This window comes from Salmo salar, chromosome 03 (genome assembly GCF_965601325.2).
Source record: "Salmo salar chromosome 03, fSalSal1, whole genome shotgun sequence".
In the NCBI taxonomy this organism is placed as follows: Eukaryota; Metazoa; Chordata; class Actinopteri; order Salmoniformes; family Salmonidae; genus Salmo; species Salmo salar.
Window position 1 is genome coordinate 91,559,453 of NC_138293.1, and position 27,982 is coordinate 91,587,434.

General features: G+C 40.9%; 1 protein-coding gene and 2 long non-coding RNA genes across 4 annotated transcripts; 1 reads left to right on the forward strand and 2 right to left on the reverse strand.

Moving 5' to 3' along the window:
* Positions 1-254: 254 nt before the first annotated feature.
* Positions 255-27,896, forward strand: LOC106602061 (inward rectifier potassium channel 16). Of its 2 annotated transcripts, none has more exons than XM_082972873.1 (2): positions 255-343; positions 26,363-27,896. In XM_082972873.1, the coding sequence occupies exon 2, from the start codon at positions 26,406-26,408 to the stop codon at positions 27,555-27,557; it is 1,152 nt and encodes a 383-aa protein (XP_082828999.1). In that variant the 5' UTR covers positions 255-343; positions 26,363-26,405; the 3' UTR covers positions 27,558-27,896. The 2 variants fall into 2 exon arrangements, with proteins under 2 accessions (XP_082828999.1, XP_045571662.1); XM_045715706.2 differs by lacking the exon at positions 255-343 and adding an exon at positions 13,988-14,112.
* LOC123723909 (uncharacterized) lies at positions 1,682-3,548 on the reverse strand. The gene is made up of 3 exons (XR_014391716.1): positions 3,451-3,548; positions 3,054-3,223; positions 1,682-1,993 (listed from the first exon to the last, which is right to left on the reverse strand). It is a non-coding gene; the product is annotated as an uncharacterized LOC123723909 (long non-coding RNA).
* On the reverse strand, positions 3,861-6,345 carry LOC145877420 (uncharacterized). The gene is made up of 4 exons (XR_014391715.1): positions 6,309-6,345; positions 6,137-6,211; positions 4,016-4,257; positions 3,861-3,905 (listed from the first exon to the last, which is right to left on the reverse strand). It is a non-coding gene; the product is annotated as an uncharacterized LOC145877420 (long non-coding RNA).
* Positions 27,897-27,982: the final 86 nt, after the last annotated feature.

Here is a 27,982-nt window from a genome sequence, read left to right on the forward strand (position 1 = left end):
TGGCCGTTTACAAAAGGAATTGTTTTTTGGCGCAGTCGCTCTATAACTCCGATACATACACACCGTTTATAACAAAATGCTGTTTCATTCTGGTGCATTACACACAGGACACTCACGGATGATGGGGCTGCACTGGCCTCCTCCGGGCAGAAGGTCCTTGAGGATGTTGAGGAACATGATGAAGCTGAGAACCAGTTTAACCTTGAAGGGGATGCGCTTGCTCTCTCCCAGCGGCAGGGCGAAGCTGCCCACATCAGCCAAGATGATTAGTATACTGGGCAGGACCAGGGACAGAAACGGGTTTTCGGACCGCATTTTCAGCAACACCTGTGAAGACAGACAGGTAAGCCAGCTAAGGAGTATTGGTGTCTCTGGGGGGGTCTAGGCCTGGTTTGCTAACTACCTCAGAGTGCAGTGTTTAAAGTCAGAAAATCTGCTGTCTCAGCTACTGCCTGTCACCAAGGGAGTACCCCATGTCTCAATCCTAGGCCCCACGCGCTTCTCAATTTACATCAACAACATAGCTCAGGCAGTAGGAAGCTCTCTCATCCATTTATATGCGGATGATGGTCTTATACTCAGCTGGCAACTCCCCGGAGTTTGTGTTAAATGCTCTACAACAAAGCTTTCTTAGTGTCCAGCAAGCTTTCTCTACCCTTAACCTTGTTCTGAACACCTCCAAAACAAAGGTCATGTGGTTTGGTAAGAAGAATGCCCCTCTCCCCACAGGTGTGTTTACTACCTCTGAGGGGTTAGAGCTTGAGGTAGTCACCTTATACAAGCACTTGGGAGTATGGCTAGACAGTACACTGTCCTTCTCTCAGCACATATCAAAGCTGCAGGCTAAAGTTAAATCTAGACTCTTCTATCGTAATCACTCTTTCACCCCAGCTGCCAAACTAACCCTGATCCAGATTACCATTCTACCCATGCTAGATTACGGAGATATAGATCGGCAGGTAAGGGTGCTCTTGAGTGGCTAGATGTTCTTTACCATTCGGCCATCAGATTTGCCATCAATGCTCCTTATAGGACACATCACTGCACTCTATACTACTCTGTAAGCTGGTCATCTCTGTATACCCGTCACCCACTGGTTGATGCTTATTTATAAAACTCTCTTAGGCCTCACACCCCCTATCTGAGATATCTACTGCAGCCCTCATCCTCCACATACAACACCCGTTCTGCCAGTCACATTCTGTTAAAGGTCCCCAAAGCTCACACATCCCTGGGTCGCTCCTCTTTTCAGTTCCTTGCAGCTAGTGACTGGAACGAGGTGCAACAATCACTCAAACTGGACAGTTCTCAATCTCTTCATTCAAAGACTCAATCACGGACACTGACAGTTGTGGCTGCTTTGCGTGATGTATTGTTGTCTGTACCTTCTTGCCCTTTGTGCTGTTGTCTGTGCCCAATAATGTTTGTACCATGTTTTGTGCTGCTACCATGTTGTCATGTTGTGTTGCTACCATGCTGTGTTGTCATGTGTTGCTGCCTTGCTATGTTTTTGTCTTAGGTCTCTCTATATGTAGTGTTGTGTTTTTGACCTTATATATATATATATATATATATATATATATATAACATTTATTTATTTTATCCCAGCCCCCGTCCACGCAGGAGGCCTTTTGCCTATTGGAAGGCCGTCATTGTAAATAAGAGTTTGTTCTAAACTGACTTGCCTAGTTAAATAAAGGTTAAATAAAAATAAAATAAAAAGCCAGGCAGAAATAATTTGTTTTTGAGTAAGTGTATCATCTTTGAGTGTAAATGTTTAAGCTTTGCCCATAAAAATAGGAGGAATAAGGTATCTTTGCATGTCCCACATAAAAAAACAACAGCTGAAATCACCAGGAGCACTCACTAACCCATAGATAGTTGCGATCATCTCTGCCTCCTTTAGTGTTGAGTTCCACTGCCTCGGTTAGCCAGTCCCCACGGTTTGCACTAGTTGTGCTCACAGCCCCAAAGTTCAGGAACATGCCACATCCTGGAAAAGCAGATATTTGATACTAGTTCACTCACTCAAAGATCATAACAAAAAAATATTTGTTTCTATCAATAGGCATTGTGGGTGTAACGATACACAAAATGTTTGCTTTCGTTCATTCCTTGATTTTAGGCTCTTTGTTCGGTTTTAGCTTGGTTCTCAGGAAGGGATGGAAAAACTACCACACAAATAAAAAAATATTTTATAAAATTGACATTTTGACAATTGCATGATTTCCCCTTTCACTCGCATAGATGTTTTGTTAGCGGTGGCTAAAGTTAGCTGAAGTTTGTAGTGGCTGTTCAGAGAAAACCGAACCATGGATTACAGTTTCTCCTTGCCCATACTACTTTTAGGGTGAGGAACCATCTAACATCAAGTTGTAAAATCCTGAACTTCCGCTTTGAGGCTAGGCGAAAGCTTACCATTTACCCATGCATTTGTCTATTTCACGCTACCCCCTTGAACTAGACTATACAACGAATTAGAGCTTGCATTTGTTATGTTGTTAATATAATTCTTATTTGTTCTTAACTTATGAATTAACATTATTTAATTTGGGAGATAACTTTAGTTAAAGATGGAATCTTTAGTAGGGGACAACAAAAAAGTGTAAGGTCTTTGATAGGCGGATGCGGAATTTGTTACAGGAAATAACCATGGCCATCTGATGAGGTTAGCATATGGCTAAATATGCCAGGTTATGTAATGGGAACAGTTAACATGCAGCCTTTGATCACATGCAACTACATCAACAATTTGAATCGTCTGATGCTTAAACTTAAAAAAAAAAAAAAAAATGTAATCTAATGTTCTTAAGTATGGCCCCACTGTGTCCAGCCCACTAACAAGCACCAAAATAAATGCTAGACAGTCAGGATGCATAGAAAATTCCAAAGATGACAAATGAAGTGAAATGCATTATATACTAAATTGCATTAGGCTATACAGACAAAACCATTTTTGGGGTTTGTTGTTTTTGGTTAGTAAGGGCTTTGGTAAATAATTGTGTGCAAGAGCCATTTAGCAGACAAAATGAGGTTTGAAATGATGTACTTACCACTAATTGCCCACACATTAAGGGCGATGGCACAGAAATCTGAAGCGAAGGGGTAATTGTACAGATTGACCTCACAGCCCACCACAGTGTTCATGATGACCATGTGCTCTATAGTCCCGTTGCTGTGCACCAGCAAATCCTTGTTGCTGTGCTTCATCGTTGTTTTCACTCTTTAGACATGAGAGGTAGAGGACAGACAACTGAGGATTGATCTACTAAAACTGTCACAACTAAACATTTGGCCACAAAATAAATACTGTATCTCTAATTCATTTCTGTAGATGTTTCACTCGCTATTTAGAAGATTACACATAAATTGACTATAATGTTATAAAATCTAAATGAAACATAATTAAACAAAACATAAGTTATTGTATTCTGTTGTAAGTGGACTCACCCATTAGTCACATGGAGTTCAGGAGTCCAGATTTTGCTGACAGGCAGGACCACCATATCATGATGATAGACTGATGTGTCCCATGATAAGTCAGGGTCTTCCCAAGACTGTAGTTTAGAAAAATCATACTGAGTAGTATTACAAAATGTCACATTTACTTGAATGTGTCGCTGGATGTTTTGTGCATACACTCTTAGAAAAAGGGGTTCCAAAAGGGTTCTTCGGCTGTCCCCATAGGAAACACTTTTTGGTTCCAGGTCAAACCCTCTGTGGAAAGGGTTCTACATTGAACCCAAAAGGGTTCTACCTGGAATCAAATAGGGTTCTTCAAAAGGTTCTCCTATGAAGACAGCCGGAGAACCATTTTAGGTTATAGCACCTTTTTCTTTTTTTCCTAAAAGTGTACTTACCAGCGGGACTTCCAGACGACTCTCGAAGCGGAGGTTTTTTGTGTCCTATTAGGAAGAGAATAATTCATCACATAATGATAGAAATGTCAATATGTTATCTCTGAAACTCATCGCATTGTACAAAACTCAATTAAAAGGAACAAAAAGTGACTTACGACAGACAGAGTTTCATACACTATTAACGGCACACGGATAATTGAGATGCACCGTGGAGACTGTGGCTGACTCAGAGCTTCTTTCGCAATCAGCATGCTGGCCAGACATCGACGGGTCGTACAGGATGGTGTGGTTACACTGGATGAAGTGGCTGTGTTGGATAGTTGGGATGCACTGGCTGTATTAGATAGTGTTTGGATAGTAGTAATGGCTGCGTTGGATAGAGTGCCTGATGCAGATACTGTGGAACCAGAGATGGGTATTTAATTTCAGAATATAATATTGGATTTATATAGCGCTTTTCTAGGAACCAAATAGGCTTTCCAATAGTTCAACACAGTACAATAAATTACTTACACAGTCAAAATGAAATGGGATAAGGTTGTTGCATGTCTTTAAAGTAGGGACTCACTGTGAAAAGTGATCATGCTCTCTATATATTGCACTGTATCTAAACCTGATACTCTTATCACTAGTCCATTATCAGTTACGTTCTGAGAACAATGTTTTTTAGAGCTTGGTAAGTGCGTGATTGTCCTATGGTTATTTTGCATACAACCTTCCCACAACTTTTCTGAAAAAGTAATAAATAAAAAAAAATACAATCCATTCTCAGAAAGTTAAGAAAACTTCCTATAAAAACCACAAGAAAATTGTTGTAACGTTCAGAGAATGTTTGAAGATTGTTATCTAAAAACATATCGATTTCGTTCTCAGCATCAACAAAACGATTCTCTAACTTGTAAAGTGTGTTGGTCGCGCCCACTAATTGGCCACACCTGATCTTAATGAGTGCTTGTTACCTTTGAAACGGGGTCTCTTAAATGATTAAAAATAATGTGCATCCTCATCTATTTTCAAAGGATAAAGCTAAGAACATTAATAACTTCATAGTTCAGAACAATATAACAATATAGAAGAAAATTAAACGTATTTTACAAGAAGCAATATTACTCCCTAAAAATACAACCCTATGGAACAATCCTTGGATAGCTTTTCAGAATTCACCGATAAATTGGTCCATATGGAAATCTATAGGAATGCAAACCATAAAATGATTTTATTTGATAAAATTACTTGGTAACAGGAAATATATTTATTTCCATGACAGAATTGAAACGCAGTTTTGGACTGACCAATGTAGATATTTTCAAATACATGCAACTTAAAAGTTGACATATCACGAAATTTAGATTTGAAATCTTTTGGACATCAGAGCAACCCTGAGGGAATCTATATGAGTCAGAAAATGATGTTCATATGATATAAGATATACAAACCTTGGAGAGAGCATATCCAACTGGCAATCTCTTAAAATATATATATAAATTATTGGAACCAAGGCTTAAAAATAACTGATGTTGGCACAAGATGGAGGGAATGTTGGAGGATAACTAACACAGTTACAGTTAATGAAAATGTATGCTTAATCCAGTATAAACTAAAGTATAGAATTTATTATACAAGAAAAAAAATTCACAAATTCAGTCATGTCTTAAGGGTAAAACTAACAAGGACTCAATAATCCATGCTTTCTGGGAATGCTATAAAGTCCAAAAGTTATGGAAGGAGCTAGAAAGTTGGCTGTCAGAAGCATTACAATGTAAACTTACTTTTAATCTATCTGTCTGCATATTTAATAAAATATATTCGATATTATAATAAAAAATAACTCCCAGGAAAACGTTCAAGGAACCAGAGTAAAACGTTATCAGAACCTTCCTGCAACCTAAAAATAAATGTTCTCAGAACAGACAACATTTTCACTTCTGCTCTCAGAACGTTTAAAAAACGTTCAGTTTTACCAGTCAGGAAACGTATGGCTGCGTTCCCACAAACAATGTAAAACCAAAAACATACATTCCCACAACTTCCAAGGAACCAAATGTGCTAGCTGGGTTATATTTATTTTATTTTTCATTGTACATTTCTTTTTTCATGACTTTAATAATATCATCTGTTTGACAAGAAATAAAAATGAATATTGCAATTTGCAATCGCCTATAATAAAAATGTTTTACACGGTTTACTTCATATATGCTAATAGGAACAAAGATTACATTATTCTAGCGCAATTCAAGCCTGTTTTAAGAAGAGTAAAATGGAGCCCAATATTTTACCTGTTAGCAAGAATAGGGAGAAGAGACAATATTTCAGCACGCTGTGGTCCATGGGTCTCATCCCTGCACATCCCCCTGTCACAAAGCACATACTGTAGTCAGCACACACAGTCTTAGCAGAAATTAAGATGAGTTTCCTCTAATGAAACTGTTAGAAGGACTGAAAACCTACCTTTAGCTGCTTAGTGATCACCACTTGCCTTCTCCTGTCCTCTCTAGCCAGTGCCGCACCTGGGATGACCCTTATAAAGGCTGCTCTGGAACATTTGGCCGCCCCAGTCTTCCACAGCCACACACACACACCCCCACAAACTGCATACATGTGAATATGATCCTCGATATTGTACAGGATGTGCTTGGCTATAATCCTAAAATAATGAGTTTTTAAATGAACATCCCAGGATTAATTTCACCATCTTGTATAAACAACAACCATAACAGACTGGTAATTACTAATTACTGTGACTGGTCAGAAGCGGATATACTGCACCTCCACCTGCCTCTAAACCCTATAGTTAGCTATATGTTTCACTGGACCTCAATAGGACCGTAGGCTGTTATCATATTGTTGAGCATACAGACTTCATACAGACAATAATACAAAAGGGATTGAGTTGGTTTATTTGAAATGTCATCATGCATGGGCACCAGGCAGCATTGAGGTTTCAGTGGTGCTGTTTTCTCTCTGGGTAATGGAGAAAGGTTGCTATCTCCTCACTTGTGGTTCATAAAGCAACTTGTTTTGACAGCTGGTTGTGGACTAACAGTAACCTGTAGTTTAACCGTTTAGTGTGAACATTTACTGCAGGATCCATTCAGAATCAGCAAATGATTTAAGGGTGAGTGTTTCACAAAATATTTTTTGACCAAAACCGTAGTCTGAGACAATTAGCACTTGTGGATGTGTATGTACAGTACTAGAGTTCGACCGATTAATCGGAATGGCCGATTAATTAGGGCCGATTTCAAGTTTTCATAACAATCGGTAATCGGTATTTTTGGCCGCCGATTTTTATTTTTTTGTTATTTATTTATTTTTGTTATTTTTTTTTACACCTTTATTTAACTAGGCAAGTCAGATTAAGAACACATTCTTATTTTCAATGACGGCCTAGGAACGGGGGTTAACTGCCTTGTTCAGGGGGGATTCGGGGATTCATTTTTGCAACCTTCCGGTTACTAGTCCAACGCTCTAACCACCTGCCTTACATTGCACTCCATGAGGAGCCTGCATGGCAGGCTGACTACTTGTTACACGAGGGCAGCAAGAAGCCAAGGTAAGTTGCTAGCTAGCATTAAACTTATCTTATAAAAAACGATCAATCTTAACATAATCACTAGTTAACTACACATGGTTGATGATATTACTAGTTTATCTAACGTGTCCTGCGTTGCATATAATCGATGCGGTGCCTGTTAATTTCTCATCGAATCACAGCCTACTTCGACAAACGGGTGATGATTTAACAAGCGCATTTGCGAAAAAAGCACTGTTGTTGCACCAATGTACCTAACCATAAACATCAATGCCTTTCTTTAAAATCAATACACATGTATATATTTTTAATCCTGCAAATTTAGTTAATATTGCCCGCTAACATGAATTTGTGTCACTTCTCTAGCGTTCCGTGCAAGCAGTCAGGGTATATACAGCAGTTTGGGCCGCCTGGCTCATTGCGGACTGTGTGAAGTTCATTTATTCCTAACAAAGGCCGTAATTAATTTGCCAGAATTGTACATAATTATGACATAACATTGAAGGTTGTGCAATGTAACAGGAATATTTAGACTTAGGGATGCCACCTGTTAGATAAAATACGTAACGGTTCCGTATTTCACTGAAATAATAAGCGTTTTGTTTTCGAAATGATAGTTTCCGGATTCGACCATATTAATGACCAAAGGCTCGTATTCCTGTGTGTTATTATGTTATAATTAAGTCTATGATTTGATATTTGATAGAGCAGTCTGACTGAGCGATGGTAGGCAGCAGCAGGCTCGTAAGCATTCATTCAAACAGCACCTTCGTGCGTTTTGCCAGCAGCTCTTCGCAATTCTTCAAGCATTGCGCTGTTTATAACTTCAAGCCCCGAGATTAGGCTGGTGTAACCGATGTGAAATGGCTAGCTCGTTATTGGGTGCGTGCTAATAGCGTTTCAAACGTCACTTGCTCTGAGACTTGGAGTAGTTGTTCCCCTTGCTCTGCATGGGTAACGCTGCTTCGAGGGTGGCTGTTGGCGATTGTGTTCCTGGTTCGAGCCCAGGTAGGAGCGAGGAGAGGGACGGAAGCTATACTGTTACACTGGCAATACTAAAGTGCCTATAAGAACATCCAATAGTCAAAGGTATATGAAATACAAATCGTATAGAGAGAAATAGTCCTATAATTCCTATAATAACTACAACCTAAAACTTCTTACCTGGGAATATTGAAAACTCAAGTTAAAAGGAACCACCAGCTTTCATATGTTCTCATGTTCTGAGCAAGGCACTTAAACATTAGCTTTCTTACATGGCACATATTGCACTTTTACTTTCTTCTCCAACACTTTGCTTTTGCATTATTTAAACAAAATTAAACGTGTTTCATTATTTATTTGAGGCTAAATTGATTTTATTGATGTATTATAATAAGTTAAAATAAGTGTTCATTCAGTATTGTTGTAATTGTCATTATTACAAAAAATGTTAAAAAAAATGAAAAAAATTGCCGATTAATCGGTATCGGCTTTTTTTGGTCCTCCAATAATCGGTATCGGCGTTGAAAAATCATAATCGGGCGACCTCTATACAGTACCAGTTAAAAGTTTGGGCACACTCATTCAAGGGTTTTTCTTAATTTGGACTATTTTCTACATTGTCAGAGGAAGGCCCTAAAAATTGTCAAAGACCCCAGCCACCCCAGTCATAGACTGTTCTCTCTACTACCACATGGCAAGTGGTACCGGAGTGCCAAGTCTAGGACAAAAAGGCTTCTCAACAGTTTTTACCCCCAAGCCATAAGACTCCTGAACAGGTAATCAAATGTCTACCCGGGCTATTTGCATTGTATGCCCCCCCCAACCCCTCTTTTACGCTGCTGCTACTCTCTGTTTATCATATATGCATAGTTACTTTAACTATACATTCATGTACATACTACCTCAATTGGCCCGACCAACCAGTGCTCCCGCACATTGACTAACCGGGCTATCTGCAGTGTGTCCCACCACCCGCCAACCCCTCTTTTACGCTACTGCTACTCTCTGTTCATCATATATGCATAGTCACTTTAACCATGCACATACTACCTCAATCAGCCCGACTAACCAGTGTCTGTATATAGCCTTGCTACTGTTATTTTCAAATGTCTTTTTACTGTTGTTTTATTTCTTTACTTACCTACACACACACATACACCCATACCTTTTTTACGCACTATTGGTTAGAGCCTGTAAGTAAACATTTCACTGTAAGTATTCGGTGCACGTGACAAATAAACTTTGATTTGATTTGTAGAATAACAGTGAAGACATCAACCTATGAAATACAACATATGGAATCATGTAGTAAACAAACTATTTAAACAAATCAAAATATGTTTTATATTTGCAATTCTTCAAAGTAGCCACCCTTTGCCTTGATGACAGCTTTGCACGCTCTTGGCATTCTCCCAACCAGCTTCATGAGGTAGCATCTGGAATTTCAATTAACAGGTGTGCTTGTTAAAAGTTAATCTGTGGAATTTCTTTCCTTCTTAATGTGTTTGAGCCAATCAGTTGTGTTGTGACAAGGTAGGGGTGGTATACAGAAGATTGCCCTATTTGGTAAAATACCAAGTCCATATTATGGCAAGAACAGCTCAAATAAGCAAAGAGAAACCACAGTTCATCATTACTTTAAGACATGAATGTCAGTCAATCCGGAAAATTAAGAACTTCTAAAGTTTCTTCCAAGTGCAGTCGCAAAAACCATCAAGCGCAATGATGAAACTGGCTCTCATGAGGACCGCCACAGGAAAGGAAGACCCAGAGTTACCTCTGCTGCAGAGGATAAGTTCATTAGAGTTAACTGGACCTCAGATTGTAGGCCAAATAAAAATACATATTTTTTTTCTTTAACTAATCAAGTCAGTTAAGAACAAATTCTTATTTTCAATGACAGCCTAGGAACAGTGGGTTAGCTGCCTTGTTCAGTGGCAGAACAACAGATTTGTACCTTGTCAGCTCAGGGATTTGAACTTGCAACTTTTCAGTAACTAGTCAAACACTCTAACCACTAGGCTACGCTGCTGCCCCGAAGACATGAAATGCTTCACAGAGTTCAAGTAAAAGACACATCTCAACATCAACTGTTCAGAGACTGTGTGAATCAGTCATTCATGGTCGAATTGCTGCAAATAAACCACTACTAAAGGACACCAGTAATAAGAAGAAACTTGCTTGGGCCAAGAAACATGAGCAATGGACATTAGACCGGTGGAAATCTGTCCTATTATCTGATAAGTCCAAATGAGATTTTTAGTTCCAACCGCCTTGTCTTTGTGAGACTCAGAGTCGGTGAACAGATGATGTGTTGTTCCCTCCATGAAGCATGGAGGAGGTGTGATGGTGTGGGGTGCTTTGCTGGTGACACTGATTTATTTAGAATTCAAGGCACACTTAACCAGCATGGCTACCACAGCATTCTGCAGCGATACACCATCCCATCTGGTTTGCTCTTAGTGGGACTATCATTTGTTTTTCAACAGGACAATGACCCAACACACCTCCAGGCTGTGTAAGGGCTATTTGACAAAGGAGAGTGATGGAGTGCTGCATCAGATGACCTGGCATCCACAATCAGCCGACCTCAACCCTATTAAAATAGTTTGTAATGAGTTGGACCGCAGAGGGAAGGAAAAGCAGCCAAAGAGTGCTCAGCATATGTGGAAACTCCTTCAAGACTGTTGGAATAGCATTCCTCATTAAGCTGGTTGAGAGAATGCCAAGGCAAAGGGTGGCTTCTTATAAGAATCTAAAATATATTTTGATTTGTTTAACACTTTTTTGGTTACTACATGATTCCATGTGTTATTTCATAATTTTAATGTCATTTTTCTACAATGTAGAAAATAGTAAAAATAAAAACCCTTGAATGAGTAGGTGTATCACTTGCGATGTACCGGTAGGTCGGTATGAAATAGAGGTTGCCGGTTTCACATTCATGCACAGCACCTGGTTTCAGTCAGAGTATCTGTTAAGCGGAGCAGCACAGGGGAACCCAAGAGCAGACTCAGAGCAGGAAACAGGGATGAATGAACCAAGATATTTATTGTAACACAGGGAGAGATGAAGTGCAGATCCAGGGAAGCTTGGATGAGTTGTAGAAAACCAGATGTGGAGGCTTGAGGTTGGAGTGAGCTGGGTTGGGACAGGGTAAACAGGTCTGGAGGGGAATTCAAGGAAGTGATGAGTTGAATCCATAACAGGGTAGTGAGATGTGGAACAGGTGACAGGAACCAGAGTCAGAGCGGCAAAACTACAGTGAGAGGTGAAACAGTGTCAGGCAAGGAAATAGGCACAGCAGGATACAGGATCTTAAATAACAACAAATAGCTAGAAGCATGACTGACTGAACAGAGACTACGATCTGGCAGAGTAGAAGTGGCAGGACTGAGTATTTGTAGAGGTCTTGATTATGGAACGGGTTGCAGCTGGCGGGAAACTGCTCTGACTCCAGCACACCTGTCTCCAATCACACACAGAGGGAGAGAAGGAGAGGGAGAGAACTGGGGGAATGGCTGCAGGTCAAGGAGACACCGGATGTCCACTAGGGGGTGTAGCAGGAGCAGATGTGACAGTATCATTCTGTGTGCTGCCTTCCACTGGTTATATTAAGCCATCGAAGTCCTCCGGGGTGAAATGAGCAACGCATACAGTAGATGTTAGCACAGTTCCCTTACTCCAATATGCTCGCTTCAACTCGACAAACAGGTCCCACTTCAAAACTAGCTTCTCGTTTTTGTGCCACAAATGAGTCGTAACCCTGACCTGACCTGAATCAGTCAGAGGTGTCCAGCACACTGCCAAATATTGTACAAATTGGTTGGGCCTGAACCATCCCCTCTCCAGCCCAGTTCCTCTGAAGCTATTGCTTCTGAAATACCACTTTTACACTTACAGTAGTAGATGTGTCAGGGTTTGGGCAGAGATAAACTCAACTAACTTGGTATATCCTCTCTGACCAATTTTATAAACAAATATTGTAAATGGATTGATGTGGATTGTAGTGATGTTCTGGGGATTTAGAGATATCTATTATTTTTTTATGCTAGACAGTGAACTAAAGTATTTAATATATTGTATAGATCAATAAAAATCAAAGAAGGCTATTAAAAAACATTATTTTTACTAGTATAATGTGTATCCCTCAGTTTTATGTCATTGGTGCTACTGCCTTGAAAATCACTGATTACAAAGATACAGTGTACAAGGACCTTGATCATTCTCACCAGTGGGGAGGGGTCTGTATTAAATATCATTATTAGTTAATCATACCATTTTAGTTGGTCATAAATGTGGTGGGTCTGAACACAAAGTTTCACATGATGTTAGTCCGTTTAAATGAAGGGAAATAACATCGTGAGCAATATTAATAATCATAGTAAATTATTTTTAAAGGTTTGATGACTTGGTGTACTACTCCTACTGTGCTTGTCTCCACCCCCCTCCAGGTGTCGCCCATCTTCCCCATTATCCCCTATCCCTGTGTATTTATACCTGCGTTCTCTGTTTGTTTGTTGCCAGTTTGTTTTGTTTCGTGAAACCTACCAGCGTTTATTCCCCTGCTTCTGTCTGTTCTTGCTCCTGTATTCTAGTCCTTCCCGGGTTTGACCGTTCTGCCTGCCCTGACCCTGAGCCTGCCTGTCGTTCTATACCTTGCCCCACCTCTGTGGATTATTGACCCCTGCCTGCCCCTACCCTGAGACTGTCTGCCGTTCTGGACCTTTGCACCCTCTCTGGATTACTGACCTCTGCCTCCCTTGACCTGTCGTTTGCCTGACCCTGTACGAGAAATCAACTTTTGTTTCTTTGACACTGTCTGCATCTGAGTCATACCTGAAACCTGATAATGTGACCGTGTGTTGAATCCACTTTACTACCTTAGGTCCAGGCCCAGCTCAGTCATGACTCCCATGGTCGTCCAAGCAGATTAGTATTCATTCAAAGTGATAACCCAAAAATAAATATGTACCGCCCCAAAAATAAAATATACAGAGGCATGCCTGAACTAAAGAGGTTAACTAACACAAAATAACTCCAAATACTGGCAGGCCGAGAGACAGCTGGTCACAGATTGCCAATCAATCCTGATCGCTACCACCTGTTGTGCTTATCAAGGCTTCCTGGCAGAGCCTTTGACCAGGTTGGTGCTGCCATGGGGATGGGGTGTGGAAGTGTATCCTGGTAGTGTGTTGCCTAACGGTGTGCTAACACTAAACTAACCCCCACATCATAACAGGATAAATTCTCTAAAACATCCCAAGAAGTAAAAACAGAAGCATGGGATGTCCCCATGCAGGAGTTTTCATTCACCAAATGACCTTTTCCTGCTCAGGTCACTCATGGTGAGGAAAACCTCCTGGCTCTATGCCAACTGAAATAAAACGTGTTTCAACAAAGCCTTCTTCCATATTGAAAATCGAAATAGCATAGACATCTAGCAAGGAAACTTTAATTTGTCTGTAAATATATTACACCGGTCATAAAATCTTATGGATCGACACAATAGCGTTTTTCTTTGGGGTGGTGTGATTGGTCCCATATCATCAGACTCAATGACATAGGACTTTGCCTCTGGGCCAGTCCTGCCCTCAGAGGGTCACACTCACCTGTAAATAGGTTATAAATGAGAGACTGACCGTAACAACTCTTAGCAGCCCGGATTTACCTGTTTGTCTGTGTTGCGTCTCAGTGAAAACAACCTCACGTCTCAAACACACACCTACGACTGAAGTAAGTGTCTTATCATTAAGTAACAGAAATTAGATAAGGTTTGACTTTTTTATATAGGCAGTGTTGTATCCAAGTGATTTTTGGTTTCTTCTTTCTGGGCTTATTGTAGTGAGTTTTTATGTGGAAACATTTTGGAATGCTGTGTGTGTGGCAGGCACGGTTGTGTTTGTGTAAAGAGGATATTTTCTTGTCTTTCACCCACACATCCAGTTTCTGTAAAAATGTGTCAGTGGAGCGTTTGTTACAGGTTAATCTAAACATACCATCTTTATACTCAGCTAATTATACAACAAAAGTCTAATGTTTCAATTTAAGTTAACATTTCTGAATCAGTACTTTTGATAGGGGGACCCAAACTGAGCAAATAAATGTGGTTACACTTTATTTGGATACTCCATCTGTAGATGCTCTGTAGATTATCAGTAATATTTCAACTAACTATCTACAACCATAACCCTAGCTCTAACCCTAACCTTAACCCTTATTCTAACCCTAAACTTAACCTTTACCCTAACCCTAGCTCTAACCCTAACCTTAACCCTTATTCTAACCCTAACCTTAACCCTTATTCTAACCCTAAACTTAACCTTTACCCTAACCCTTATTCTAACCCTAACCTTAACCCTTATTCTAACCCTAACCTTAACCCTTATTCTAACCCTAACCTTAACCCTTATTCTAACCCTAAACTTAACCTTTACCCTAACCCTTATTCTAACCCTAACCTTAACCCTTATTCTAACCCTAACCTTAACCCTTATTCTAACCCTAAACTTAACCTTTACCTTAACCCTTATTCTAACCCTAAACTTAACCTTTACCTTAACCCTTATTCTAACCCTAAATTTAACCTTTACCTTAACCCTTATTCTAACCCTAAACTTAACCTTTACCTTAACCCTTATTCTAACCCTAACTGTAACCTTTGCAAGCAATTGCTAAACAACAGAGTTTGTTGATAGTGTGACCATCTGTCGAGCATCTACAGATGGATAATCCAGACATTCCAAATAGTGTGACTGTAAGTTTTGTTTTGAAATAGGCTACTGGAACCTGAAGACCTTTCCAAATGTGTTAGTTCTTGTAAATTAATACACAGTTGCAAAACAGGAGGTGTAAAATAGTTTTTTGTGATGTCATTAACCAGTGGTGGAAAAGTATCCCATTGACATACCTGAGTAAAAGGAACGCCTCACCAATATCCAATGATAGAGCGTGGCGCGAATTACAAACACCTCAAAAATCCCCAAACTTCAATTTTTCAAACATATGACTATTTTACACCATTTTAAAAACAAGACTCTCCTTTATCTAACCACATTGTCCGATTTCAAAAAGGCTTTACAACGAAAGCAAAACATTAGATTATGTCAGGAGAGTACCCAGCCAGAAATAATCACACACCCATTTTTCAAGCTAGCATATAATGTCACAAAAACCAAAACCACATCTAAATGCAGCACTAACCTTTGATGATCTTCATCAGATGACACTCCTAGGACATTATGTTATACAATACATGCATGTTTTGTTCAATCAAGTTCATATTTATATCAAAAACCAGCTTTTTACATTAGCATGTGACGTTCAGAACTAGCATACCCACCAAAAACTTCCGGTGAATTTACTAAATTACTCACGATAAACGTTCACAAAATACATAACAATTATTTTAAGAATTATAGATACAGAACTCCTTTATGCAATCGCGGTGTCCGATTTTAAAATAGTTTTTCGGCGAAAGCACATTTTGCAATAATCTGAGTAGATAGCCTGGCCATCATGGCTAGCTATTTTGACACCCACCAAGTTTGGCACTCACCAAACTCAGATTTACGATAAGAAAAATTGGATTCCCTTTGCTGTTCTTCATCAGAATGCACTCCCAGGACTTCTACTTAAACAGCGAATGTTGTTTTGGTTCCAAATAATCCATAGTTATATCCAAATAGCTGCGTTTTGTTCTTGCGTAGACGGCACTGTTTTTTATTTATTTGTATTTATGGAGAGCCAGGGGTACACTCCAACACTCAGACATCATTTACAAACGAAGCATGTGTATTTAGTGAGTCCACCAGAACAGAGGCAGTAGGGATGACCAGGGATGTTCTCTTGATAAGTACGTGAATTGGACCATTTTCATGACCAGCTAAGCATTAAAATGTAACAAGTACTTTTGGGTGTCAGGGAAAATACATACATTTTATTTAGGAATGTAATGAAGTAAAATTAAAAGTTGTCAAAAATATAAATAGTAAAGTACAGAGTAGTGCCTTAAACTATTTTTACTTACAGTGCATTCAGAAAGTATTCAGACCCCTTGACCTTTTCCACATTTTGTTACGTTACAGCCTTATTCTAAAATGTATTAAATCTTTTTTTTTCTCATCAATCGACAAACAATACCCCATAATAACAAAGCAAAAACAGGTTTTTAGAAATACAAATAAAAAACAGAAATACCTTATTTACATACAGTAAGTATTCAGACCCTTTGTTATGAGACTTGAAATTGAGCTCAGGTGCATCCTGTTTCCATTGATCATCCTTGAGATGTTTCTATAACTTGATTGGAGTCCACCTGTGGTAAATTCAATTGATTGGACATGAGTTGGAAAGACACACACCTGTCTATATAAAGTCCCACAGTTGACAGTGCATGTCATAGCAAAAACCAAGACATGAGGTTGAAGGAATTGTTCGTAGAGCTCTGAGACAGGATTGGGTCGAGGCACAGATCTGGGGAAGTGTACCAAAAAAATGTCTGCAGCATTGAAGGTCCCCAAGAACACAGTGGCTGTTAACTCGAAATGACACAACGACAAGGTTCCAGTTTAACAAAGTTTACTATACTGTATGAACACACTACAAGGTAGCCATTACACTCACGGCTAGGTCCATCCACAAACTAATTTCCTGCGCAGGCGCACTCTTGACTGAGTGATAGCCCCGTAATAACAGAAATATAGGGATACTTAAAACATGAAGTTAACAATCTCCCCCTTTTCTCTAAAGACAAATTAAACATCAACAACATAATTAAATGTCCAAGTATTATTTAAGTTCCCCATTACAAATGGGTTGTGTGACAGTTTTTATTTGTATTACTCAAGCTGCCACTTTCCATTACTGAGAGCCTGTAGGAGGAGAGCCTGTAGGAGCACAAGACCGGATGCTCCTTTTTCAGTCAGACAGTCAGCAAGCTGTTCCTTTGTGGTCGACCACAGAATCCACTGGATTCTCTGTGCTTGAATAAGTTCCTTGATGCTGCTAATCTCAAGACGAAGTCTTTTCTCTGTGACAGACTTGGTTGACTTCAAAGCATCAACTAATGAGTAGTTGTCAGTGACACAAACTACAGGTAGAATGTGCCGTTTTGTCTCACCAGTGGTAAGCTCTGAGAACAGAGTTGCAAGAAAGATCGCATTGTCAATTCCATCCGCAAGAGCAAGTGTTTCTCCAGCAAGTGTGCTTCGGACAACCCTTCTGATCCTTTTTGACTGCCAACAGATAGGCGAGAATCTTCCTCCTTCACCCATTAACACGATTAGATGTCCACCTTGTGTGCCTCCATCTGTAAGGTTCCCTAGCGAAGCATCACTGAAGACAACTAATTTCAAAGAGTCATCTTTTCCAACATGCTGAAACTTTAAAGTCACTTGTTGTGATTTCAGTTTACGAACAACTTTGTTTGCCTCATGAATGGTTTGTACAGTGGCGTGTTTTGTGTTAGATGCCAAGTTGCAACCATCAAACATTACATCAGGTCTACTCTGTCTAGCAACCCATAAAATTTGTCCTATCTTTGACCTCAATTGATCAGCTTCAATTCCACATAGAGGGGAATTCCTTTGTACGGCTCTTGAAGAATCCATGTGAATGGGTTGAAGATTCTTGATATAGCTCTCCTGTTGCATCAGTATTGTCCCATCAACTGTAATGAACTCTATGCCAACATAACAAAAATTATCATGCTCCTCATGGCCGACCTGGAAAACAGATTTGAGGTGTGGAATCACAGTTGTAGCAAAGGTCTGTGAGCCACCCCAGATAAAGTCATCAACATGACAGGCAAGTACTCCAGTCACACTGCAGTCTTGATCAAGCCAATAGAAGACTGCAGGATCCACTTGTGACAGTTTTCCACCTGTACTCAGCATTGTTGCCTTGACTTTGTTGTACCAGTAGAGTGATGCATCTGCCAGTCCATACACACACTTCTTTAGTTTCCACAGTGTTCCTTCGCATTTAGCTTCAGGCGGAGGTCGGATGTGAATGTCCCTTGACAGCTCTGTTCCCTGCAAAAATGCAGATTTGATGTCTATGGAATTAAGTTTCCATTGTTTCTGGCAGATCACTGACATCAGCAATCTGAGGCGCATGTCGGTGAGTCTTTTGGGAGTTGTTTAGCAGCCAGCTCCTCAAAACCTCTAGCCACTAGACGTGCTTTAGGCACTATTCCAGTTAAGGACTCTTTAAGGGTACACACCCACCTTGTTGAGACACATTTTTGGCCAATGTCTGTAACTTCCTCAAACACTCCATTTTTCCTCCAATTACTGAGCTCATCTAACTTAGCTGAGTCAAATGACACGTCCTTTGTTTCAAGTACATCATCATTTTGAATGTCATGCTGTTTTTTTCGATTTTCCATTGGTTCAATTCTGAGATTATCTACAAGTGACAGGTCAGCTGACCCTGTTGTACCAGAAAGTGTAACTGGTTCAGAGTACTGCAAGTTGTACCAGTTCTGGTGTTTTCCTTTGGCTTTTCCTGCTCGTCCAATGACGGTTGCTGTATGTGGAATACCACTTTCTCTGTCCATGTATTTAACAGTTTGTCCAGTTTTCAGATTGGAACAACCATGTTCTCTTAACACATGTGGCTGTTGTTGAATGTTTTCCTCATTTGAACGCTCAACAGTATTATCTGTGGCATGGTTGAAGGTCTCTGATCCATTTCCTGGTGTCAGTTTCAGTGTCCATATCATTGGATGTGACATCTGGTAGGTTTGTGTCTGTTACTGTCTCCTTTTCATTAGGATGATTCTCAGCAACAGCCCCTCTATCTTGTTGATCCTTTACTTTCCGCAATCTTGAGTGATGCACCCTGACAATGATGCCTCCGTGCCTCACAAATATCACCACACCATCTTGGCCAATGACTACTCCCGGTCCCTTCCACTCTTGACAGTCAACTCGTTTGTAGTACACTTTGTTTCCAGTTTCGTACTTCTCATCGGTGGGTCGTAGCCGTTTACGCAGAGCCCTGCAAATTCTTTCTGAGCACTCTGCTTCAGTGAACGCTTTTCTCGCTGCATGTAGTGCTGAAAGGTGCTGTCCCACCCATGCACTCACACTGGCCCCTTCTAGTGCTGGTGGCTTGTCAACCAGTACAGAGGGAAGATTAGGGTTCTGCCCGAACACTAGTTGGTTTGGGCTGTAACCATGAACATTGTGCATTGAGTTTTTTGCCATCAAAGCCCAATCTAGGGCTGTGTTCCAGTCACATCCATTGTCTTGCTTCACTTTCAGTATGATCTCTGTGAGTGTTTGATTGTGTCTCTCCAGAAGTCCATTGCTCCATGGACTGTATGCAGCAGTTGTCTTTACTTCCATGTTGAATTTCTCTGCCATTTCTCTTATTTCATTATTATTGAATTCTCCTCCATTGTCACTGTACAATTTCTGGGGAGGGCCATGCACACTTACCCAGGAATGAATGAAGTGCCTGACGATGTCACTGGGTTTCTTTGTATTCACAATGCTTCCAGCGCTGAAGCGTGTGAAGTGGTCGATTATGTGAAGGTACCACACACTTGGTGCTAACTCATGTAGATCTACAGCCACTGTTTCATTGTACTTGGAAGCTAGTGGCAAACCAACAGCTGGTTTGGGCTTAGGTTTACTGTATTTTTGACATGTCTCACAATTGTTAACTATTTGCTGTAGAATGGAAATACTCTCATCATCATTATTCCCTGAACTGCTGAGTAACTTCTGAAGTCTGTCAACTGTAGCATGTCCAAACTGTTTGTGAAGCTTTAACAATACTTTGTGTTTTTCTTTTGTGTTCATGTTCTCTGTGACTGTCAGAATCTCCATGTGCTCTGTGTCCATCAGAATCTCATTTTTGCATGGACTCTGTGTGATGTCTTTGTCTAAAATGTTTACACAATAGTGGCCTGAGGTAGTAAGTTCAAGAGTCACTGGTTGTTTAAACATCACTGCCTTGTAATTTTTTATGTCTAGTACAGCCCCTGCCTTCTTGAGGGAAGCTTTGCTTAATAGTAAGGGGATATCTGTAGGGACCACCTCTGTTTCAATGTGACACTTAGTCTGACCAATTTTTGCTGGTATCTTAACTCTCTTGGTAGAATGGACAATTCTCCCATCTCCAAATTTGAAAGCTCTGTTGCTTGGTGTGTCAATCATATTTTGTACTTCTTTCATATTTAGTTCACTAACATAGCTATCAAGCCATTTTGCACCACACACTGTCCGTGTACATGCAGTATCAATCACAGCAGATCCTAAGGATTCAACTATAAAAATCTCAGTATCAGAAGCAGATTCATTTGAAAACAGTGTAATGTTACACTGCTCTATATCTGTGTTTACATTTTCCTCTGTTAGTTTAACTTGTTCATTTTTATGAGGACAGTCTTTAACCCAACGGTAAGTGCTTTGACAAACAGCACATTTTGATTTCCTTCCATATTTGTCCAGTGGATTTGTTCCGGGAAATGGCGCCCTCTTCAGGTTGTCTTGAGAACGTGACTTTTTTGGCGCCTTTTCTCTGCTGCTCAGTGTAATATGCTCCGTCACTCGCTTGCATTCCATCTGTTAACGGGGCGACAGACGTCTTTTCACCAAAAATTATTTTTTGTGCCGACTTCATTGATGCAAAAGTCAGTACAGTACAAGCAGTCAAAGCCAACTGTTTCTCCCTACCATCTAGACAGGCAGTATCTAGCAACTTGAAAGCTAACACTGCATCCGGGAGAACCATGTCGTACTTGCGCATCCTATTGTACCTTTGTTCGAAATCAATGATGTAGTCCGTCATTGCAACCGAAATATCTCTCGAAACACTGTCAAAGTTTGAATATGCCTCGTAGGCACGGTCTTTCTCTTCTTTAAGAAATACAGAATCCAGTGCTCTGATCAAAGTTCCCATACCATCATCATTGTTCAAATCCTCAACGGATATTTCCAGTGCTGTATCTCTCGCTCTTCCCTCGAGCGATAATACCACCGCAAGTGCTTGCTTTTTCGCGTCCAGATTAGTAACCCGTGTCCAGATTCCAAGTTCATTTTTCCAACTTTCGTACGACCTCTTCTCGTCGAAGCGAGGTGGCACATTGTAGTTATTAGCCATCCTCTGCTACCAATGTTAACTCGAAATGACACAACGACAAGGTTCCAGTTTAACAAAGTTTACTATACTGTATGAACACACTACAAGGTAGCCATTACACTCACGGCTAGGTCCATCCACGAACTAATTTCCTGCGCAGGCGCACTCTTGACTGATTGATAGCCCCGTAATAACAGAAATATAGGGATACTTAAAACATGAACTTAACAGTGGCCTCCATCATTCTTAAATGGAAGAAGTTTGGAACCACCAAGACTCTTCCAAGAGCTGGACGCCTGGCCAAACTGAGCAATCGGGGGAGAAGGGCCTTGGTCGGGGAGGTGACCAAGATCCTGATAGTCACTGACAGAGCTCCAGAGTTCCTCTGTGGAGACGGGACAACCTTCCAGAAGGACAACCATCTCTGCAGCACTCCACCAATCAGGCTTTTATGGTAGTGGCCAGACGGAAGCCACTCCTCAGTAAAAGGCAAATTATAGCCCACTTAGGTGCCAAAAGGCACCTAAAGGACTCTCAGACCATGAGAAACAAAATTCTCTGGTCTGATGAAACCAAGATTGAACTCTTTGGCCTGAATGCCAAGCGTCACGTCTGGAGGAAACCTGGCACCATCCCTACAGTGAGGCATGGTGGTGGCAGCTTCATGCTGTGGGGATGTTTTTCAGCACCAGGGACTGGGAGACTAGTCAGGATCGACGGAAAGATGAATGGAGCAAAGTACGGAGAGATCCTTAATGAAAACCTGCTCCAGAGCGCTCAGGACCTCCGACTGGGGTGAAGGTTCACCTTCCAACAGGACAACGACCCTAAGCACACAGCCAAGACAACGCAGGAGTGGCTTCAGGACAAGTCTCTGAATGTCCTCGAGTGGCCCAGCCAGAGCCCATACTTGAACCCGATCAAACATCTCTGTAGAGACCTGAAAATAGCTGTGCAGCGATGCTCCCCATCCAACCTGACAGAGCTTGAGAGAATCTGCAGAGAAGAATGAGAGAAACTCCCCAAATACAGGTGTGCCAAGCTTGTAGTGTCATAACCAAGAATACTCAAGGCTGTATTTTCTGCCAAAGGGGCTTCAGAAAGTACTGAGTAAAGGGTCTGAATACTTATGTAAATGTGATATTTCATTTTTTATCTGTAAAAAATGTGCTAAAAAAAATCTAAAAACTGTTTTTGCTTTGTCATTATGGGGTATTGTGTGTAGATGGGGGGGGGGAACAATTTTACGTAAAGTGACAAAATGTGGAAAAATACAAGAGGTCCGAATCATTTCCGAAGGAACTGTAAGTATTTTACATCACTGCCATTAATGATTATAAACCAGAGATAAGCATAAGTGTTCAGACTCAATAAAGTCATAAATCCACTAGATGAAACACTTTTTAAAATATATTTTATTACATATGTTTAAAGGTAGACTTTGCTCTCACACAGTCAAATACAGTATCAGTATGTGCAGTATGCGCAGGGCTTTTCTTCATGCTGTTCACTGGGTGGTAGCCACGGGACCAAAACAGCAGAGAAGTTGAGCCTCACGCGTCACCCTGTTAGTTGTTGTGGAAATGTACCCAATAAGCTGTTTACTTTCTGCATCTCCGTCAAATCGATGAGTCTACCTATAAAGGACAGCATTGTAACTATAATGCAATTAAAGGACATGGAAGCATGGTCATTCATCTACAATTAGATTATCAACAATTATCTGAAATATTTAGAAGTCATACTTTTTCGTGCTGTACATATGCAATAATCAGAACTAAATGTCTTATCCCAGCTCACTGGTCACCATAGCAGCACCCACCCGTAGCACGTGCTCCAGTAGGTATATTTCACTGGTCATCCCCAAAGCCAATTCCTCCTTTGGCCGCCTTTACTTCCGTTTCTCTGCTGCCAATGACTGGAATAAATTGCAAAAATCACTGAAGCTGGAGACCCATACCTCCCTCACTAACTTTAAGCACCAGCAGTCAGAGCAGCTCACAGATCACTGCACCTGTACATAGCCCATCCAACTACCTCATCCCCATACTGTTATTTATTGTTTTGCTCCTTTGCACCCCAGTATCTCTACTTGCTCATTCATCTTCTGCACATCTATCACTCCAGTGTTTAATTGCTAAATTGAAATTATTTCACCACTATGGCCTATTTATTGTCTTACCTCCCTTATCTTACCTCATTTGCACTCACTGTATATAGACTTTTTTTGTCTATTGTGTTATTGACTGTATGTTTGTTTATTCCATGTGTAACTCTGTGTTGTTGTTTGTGTCGCACTGCTTTGCTTTATCTTGGCCAGGTTGCAGTTGTAAATGAGAACCTGTTCTCAACTAGCCAACCTGGATAAATAAAACAAATTAAAAATATATAGTTCAGCCAAATTACCAAATTACATATTGGTTTCCTTACCCTGTAAACCAGGGGTGTCCATGGAGGGCCTAGTGTCTGCTATTTTTTGTTTTTTCTTTCAATTAAGACCTAAACAACCAGGTGAGGGGAGTTCCTTACTTCATCAATCAAGTACAAGGGAAAACCCACAGACAATCGTGGATTGAGCTTTTCACTTGCTGTAAGCAGTCTATGGACAAGGTATGACAGCAATCAATGCGTTGGGTTTGTTTACCTGGCCACTATTTACAAATGCTAACTTCTTAGCTTTTGTGGCACAAATCCAATGCAAGTCAATAGTCTTGATATTAGCATTTTTTACTGGGTAAGGAAACCAGTATGTAATTTTGTAATTTGGGTAAATATCCCTTTTATCATGTCATTGTACGCATTCGTGGGAGTTTGTTTGGTGAGATTGTTTGTGCTGTAAAGAAAAACAAAAATGCTGCAATAAACGGGTATACTGTTATTGGAGAACGTAAGGGTTAAGTAAGCCATATTTCTACGTAGCCAGTGTCAGATGAACTGGTGGATACCATTTTTCTGTCTCTGCGTGCAGTATTAAGAAAGTTAGAGCTATTTTTGTGAGCCAATGCTAGCTAGCGTTAGCGCAATGGCTAGAAGTCTGCAGGTACGGTAGCCTACACTAGCGCTAGAGACATCATACTGCACGCAGAGACTTTAATATGGTATCCACGAGTTCATCTGACCCTGGGTATGTAAAAAAAACAACCTACTTGCCAGAATCTAGCTGTATCCCTGTAAAGATGGACTTTTATGGAAACATTTAGAGGAGAACGCTATTCGTGGTAAATGCAGGATAATAATTTAACCTCAAAGTCAAAAGAGCTTAGTAACTACACAGAGCTCAGGGTTATAGTTAATGACCCAATACAATTATTCTCAATACAGGGAAAGAGAAGTTGGAATGCACTCTAGACTGAGTGTTTAAGAATTCAGTTGCTTATGAATTGACACCTTTATTGCGATATAATGGCACCTGTTAGCTGACTCATCATTAATATAGTCACCAGGTTAGCTCAGTCATTTAAAGTATGATGAACACACTGTAGGTGTGAAGAAAGGAATAAGTGCTGAGTATTTAACGAAAGGCATAGTTAGCTTTTTTGAAGTTGTAGCTTGTAAGTAAAAAAAAAAGTAGCAAGTAAAAACAAAAAAAAGCTACATTGTAAATATTATAATGATGCTTGACACAGAAACACAGGTTTTAGTGAACTTCTCAGTTCAGTGTGTCATCCACCTCAAGTAATCTTAATAGCAGTGTTTTAAATAGATATGCACATTGTCCTCTGTTTTCTGTTGTTCTGGGGCAGAGCAGGGTAAAACATTTTAATCAGACAGGCCAAGTCTGTCTGATTAAAATGAGGTCCTTTCCTGGTAAGAAACAATGATGATCTCTTCCCCCCCCCCAGCCTAAATCCTAGTTGAATCTTTATAGACGTGTTCTGATAATGCCCAGATCAAAGGGTGAAAGGATCAATACTTGGACTAGGTGAGGGATTTAAGGTCTATTTCCTTGGTTACTGTTGATCTGTGAGGTATAATAGAATCCGTACTAGCTCAGTAAGATGGCATGGTGAAACTATACCAGGAAAAGCTGTTTTTTTCCAGAAAACTCTTCAATGTTTACATTGAGAGTCGCTAGATCAAGTTTGAGGGCACAATGAAGAAGGCTCCAGTTTTTCAAAGTATCCCGTCTAGAAAAACCTGCAATGAAGGAAAGTACAACCTTTCAAATGACGTTAAACTTTTGTTGCCAATGGGAATAGGCAATGCATGTGCTGTGGTTGTATAGCATGTTAGGACAAATGAATCGAACTTTCTGGATGACTAGTGAAGCAAACACAAAGGAAGGGAAAACCCAGAAGTTTCTCTCCTTTTGGCTGTCTTGGTTACAGTAATCACATTGCACATGAGGTTTCACAAAGGCATGTTCATTTGTTAACATCTGATTTTGCCTTTCATTTTGACTCATCCTGTCTTCATTACCGTAACATTATGGAAAATATTTAATTAAATGAATGAATGTGGATATAATTTGGACTATCATTGAATGTAATCGCACAGCATTTTACTGTGTTCCCCCTAGCAAATCACAGTTCTCGTAAATAATCAGCCAACAAGATAATAATGTGTTTTCACAGCATGGGCATGACATTGTCACGGTCATTCAGGTGCTGATAGCCTCAGGCAAGGTGTGACCTAGCCTGTTTACTCAAACATGGAGGGTTCTCTTCAACAAACACAGAGGAACCTGATGACATTAAGCTGGCTTGTAATAGAGATGGTCTCTCACCAATAACATCCTTTCCTAACCTAAACCCTTGTAAAAAGAGACTAAACTAGACCTAATAAAAACGGTTTACTTTATGTGTACTTCTACCTATAGGACTGTGTACAGTATATATCATTTTTCTGTTTTACTAATCCCACTAACCTCACAAATATATATATTTTGCAGGGGGAGGCACGGCACAAGAGCCCTTGTCAAAATAAGTCCAGGCATGGACCAGCAGCAGTGTATCATCGATACCCACCACATCACGACACACACCATGGGCAGAGGAGATCTTGGCCGGGGGGAGGGGGAGAAGAGACTCCGCTACATGCTAAAGGACGGTAGCTGCCCCGTGGTGTTCCACCAGTCCCCGGGCCAGTGGAGCTTCTTCCTGGCCGACATCTTCACCACGCTTGTGGAGCTCCGCTGGAGGGTCATGCTCCTCATCTTCTGCCTCTCCTACATCCTCTCCTGGCTCTTCTTCAGCCTCCTCTACTTCCTGATCGCCTACGTCCACAAAGACCTGGAGGACCATGACACGGCTCCGTGTGTGGCGAATGTCCGCAGTTTCACCTCTGCCTTCCTGTACTCCATGTCGACCCAGGCGACTATCGGCTACGGTTTCCGGGTGATGACGGAGAACTGCATGGTGGCCATCGTGGTGGTGACTATCCAGGCCCTGATGAGTTGCTTCATCGACACAGTCGTCATCGGCATCACCGTGGCCAAAATGGCGTGCGCGAGCAAGAGGGCGCAGACAGTGGGCTTCAGCAGCTGCGCCGTGGTCAACGCGCGCGACGGCGCCCTGTGCCTTGTGTGGCGCATCGCCGACTTCCGCAGGAACCACATCCTGGAAGGCACCGCCCGGGCGCAGCTGGTCCGCCCAATGAAGCACCCCTCTGGGATGATCTCTGTGACTTACCAGGACCTAGACATCCAGAGTAGACACCTCATCCTGGCCACCCCGGCCAGCATCGTTCACAAGCTGGAGCCTGGGAGCCCCCTCTACAGCCTGGGACCGGACAGCCTGACGGAGGAGGACTTTGATCTGGTAGTCTCCTTCACTTACACCGGTGACTCCACAGGCATCCTGCACCAGACACGCACGTCTTACACCCCGGCGGACATCCGCTGGGGCCAGCGCTTCCAGGACATGGTGCAGGTGGGGAGGAGGCATTACAAGGTAGACTATGCCCTGTTTCATCAGACCACCTGTGTGCAGACACCCGTGGTCAGCGCCCAGGAGGGTAACAGGGGGAGACCGCCGACCACGGAGTCTATCGTCCAATCGCAGCAGCCGTTTGTAAGATCGAGCAGGAAATTCCGGAGGTCCTTGGCTGATGTCAGTGAAGAGGTGGTTCAGGAGGCGTGGCTCTGATGACGCTGTGATAATCCCAAAACAGCAGACAGAACTACATTATGGTATTATTACATTATCGTTATGTAGTACATTATCGCACAGGACTTCAGTAAAGGACTTGAGTAAGTGTAATAGGGTAGTTTCATTGTAAATAACAATTTTATATCATATTTTATACTCCTTTGTAATTTCCTTTATGAATGTAATAATTTAAGTAAATGTTATTTTCGATCAGTTAAATAAACAAAGCGTATGTTGTTGAAGTCACATCTGAAGTCCGAGGTCTGGCCTCATTTGAACGTCTTTGTTGTGATGGACAGACTGCACCAAATTTCAAATAAATCTACTTTTTTCTGATGTGATGGTCGTAAAGTTTTATTCAAATACAAAAATACCTCCATGTTTCTTTAGTGGAAAGTCAAAAATGAAGATTATTGTGCATT

Excerpts from the sequence above, each read along its gene's own strand:
- LOC106602061 (XM_082972873.1), top strand. The coding sequence starts at position 26,406 with ATGGACCAGCAGCAGTGTATCATCGATACCCACCACATCACGACACAC.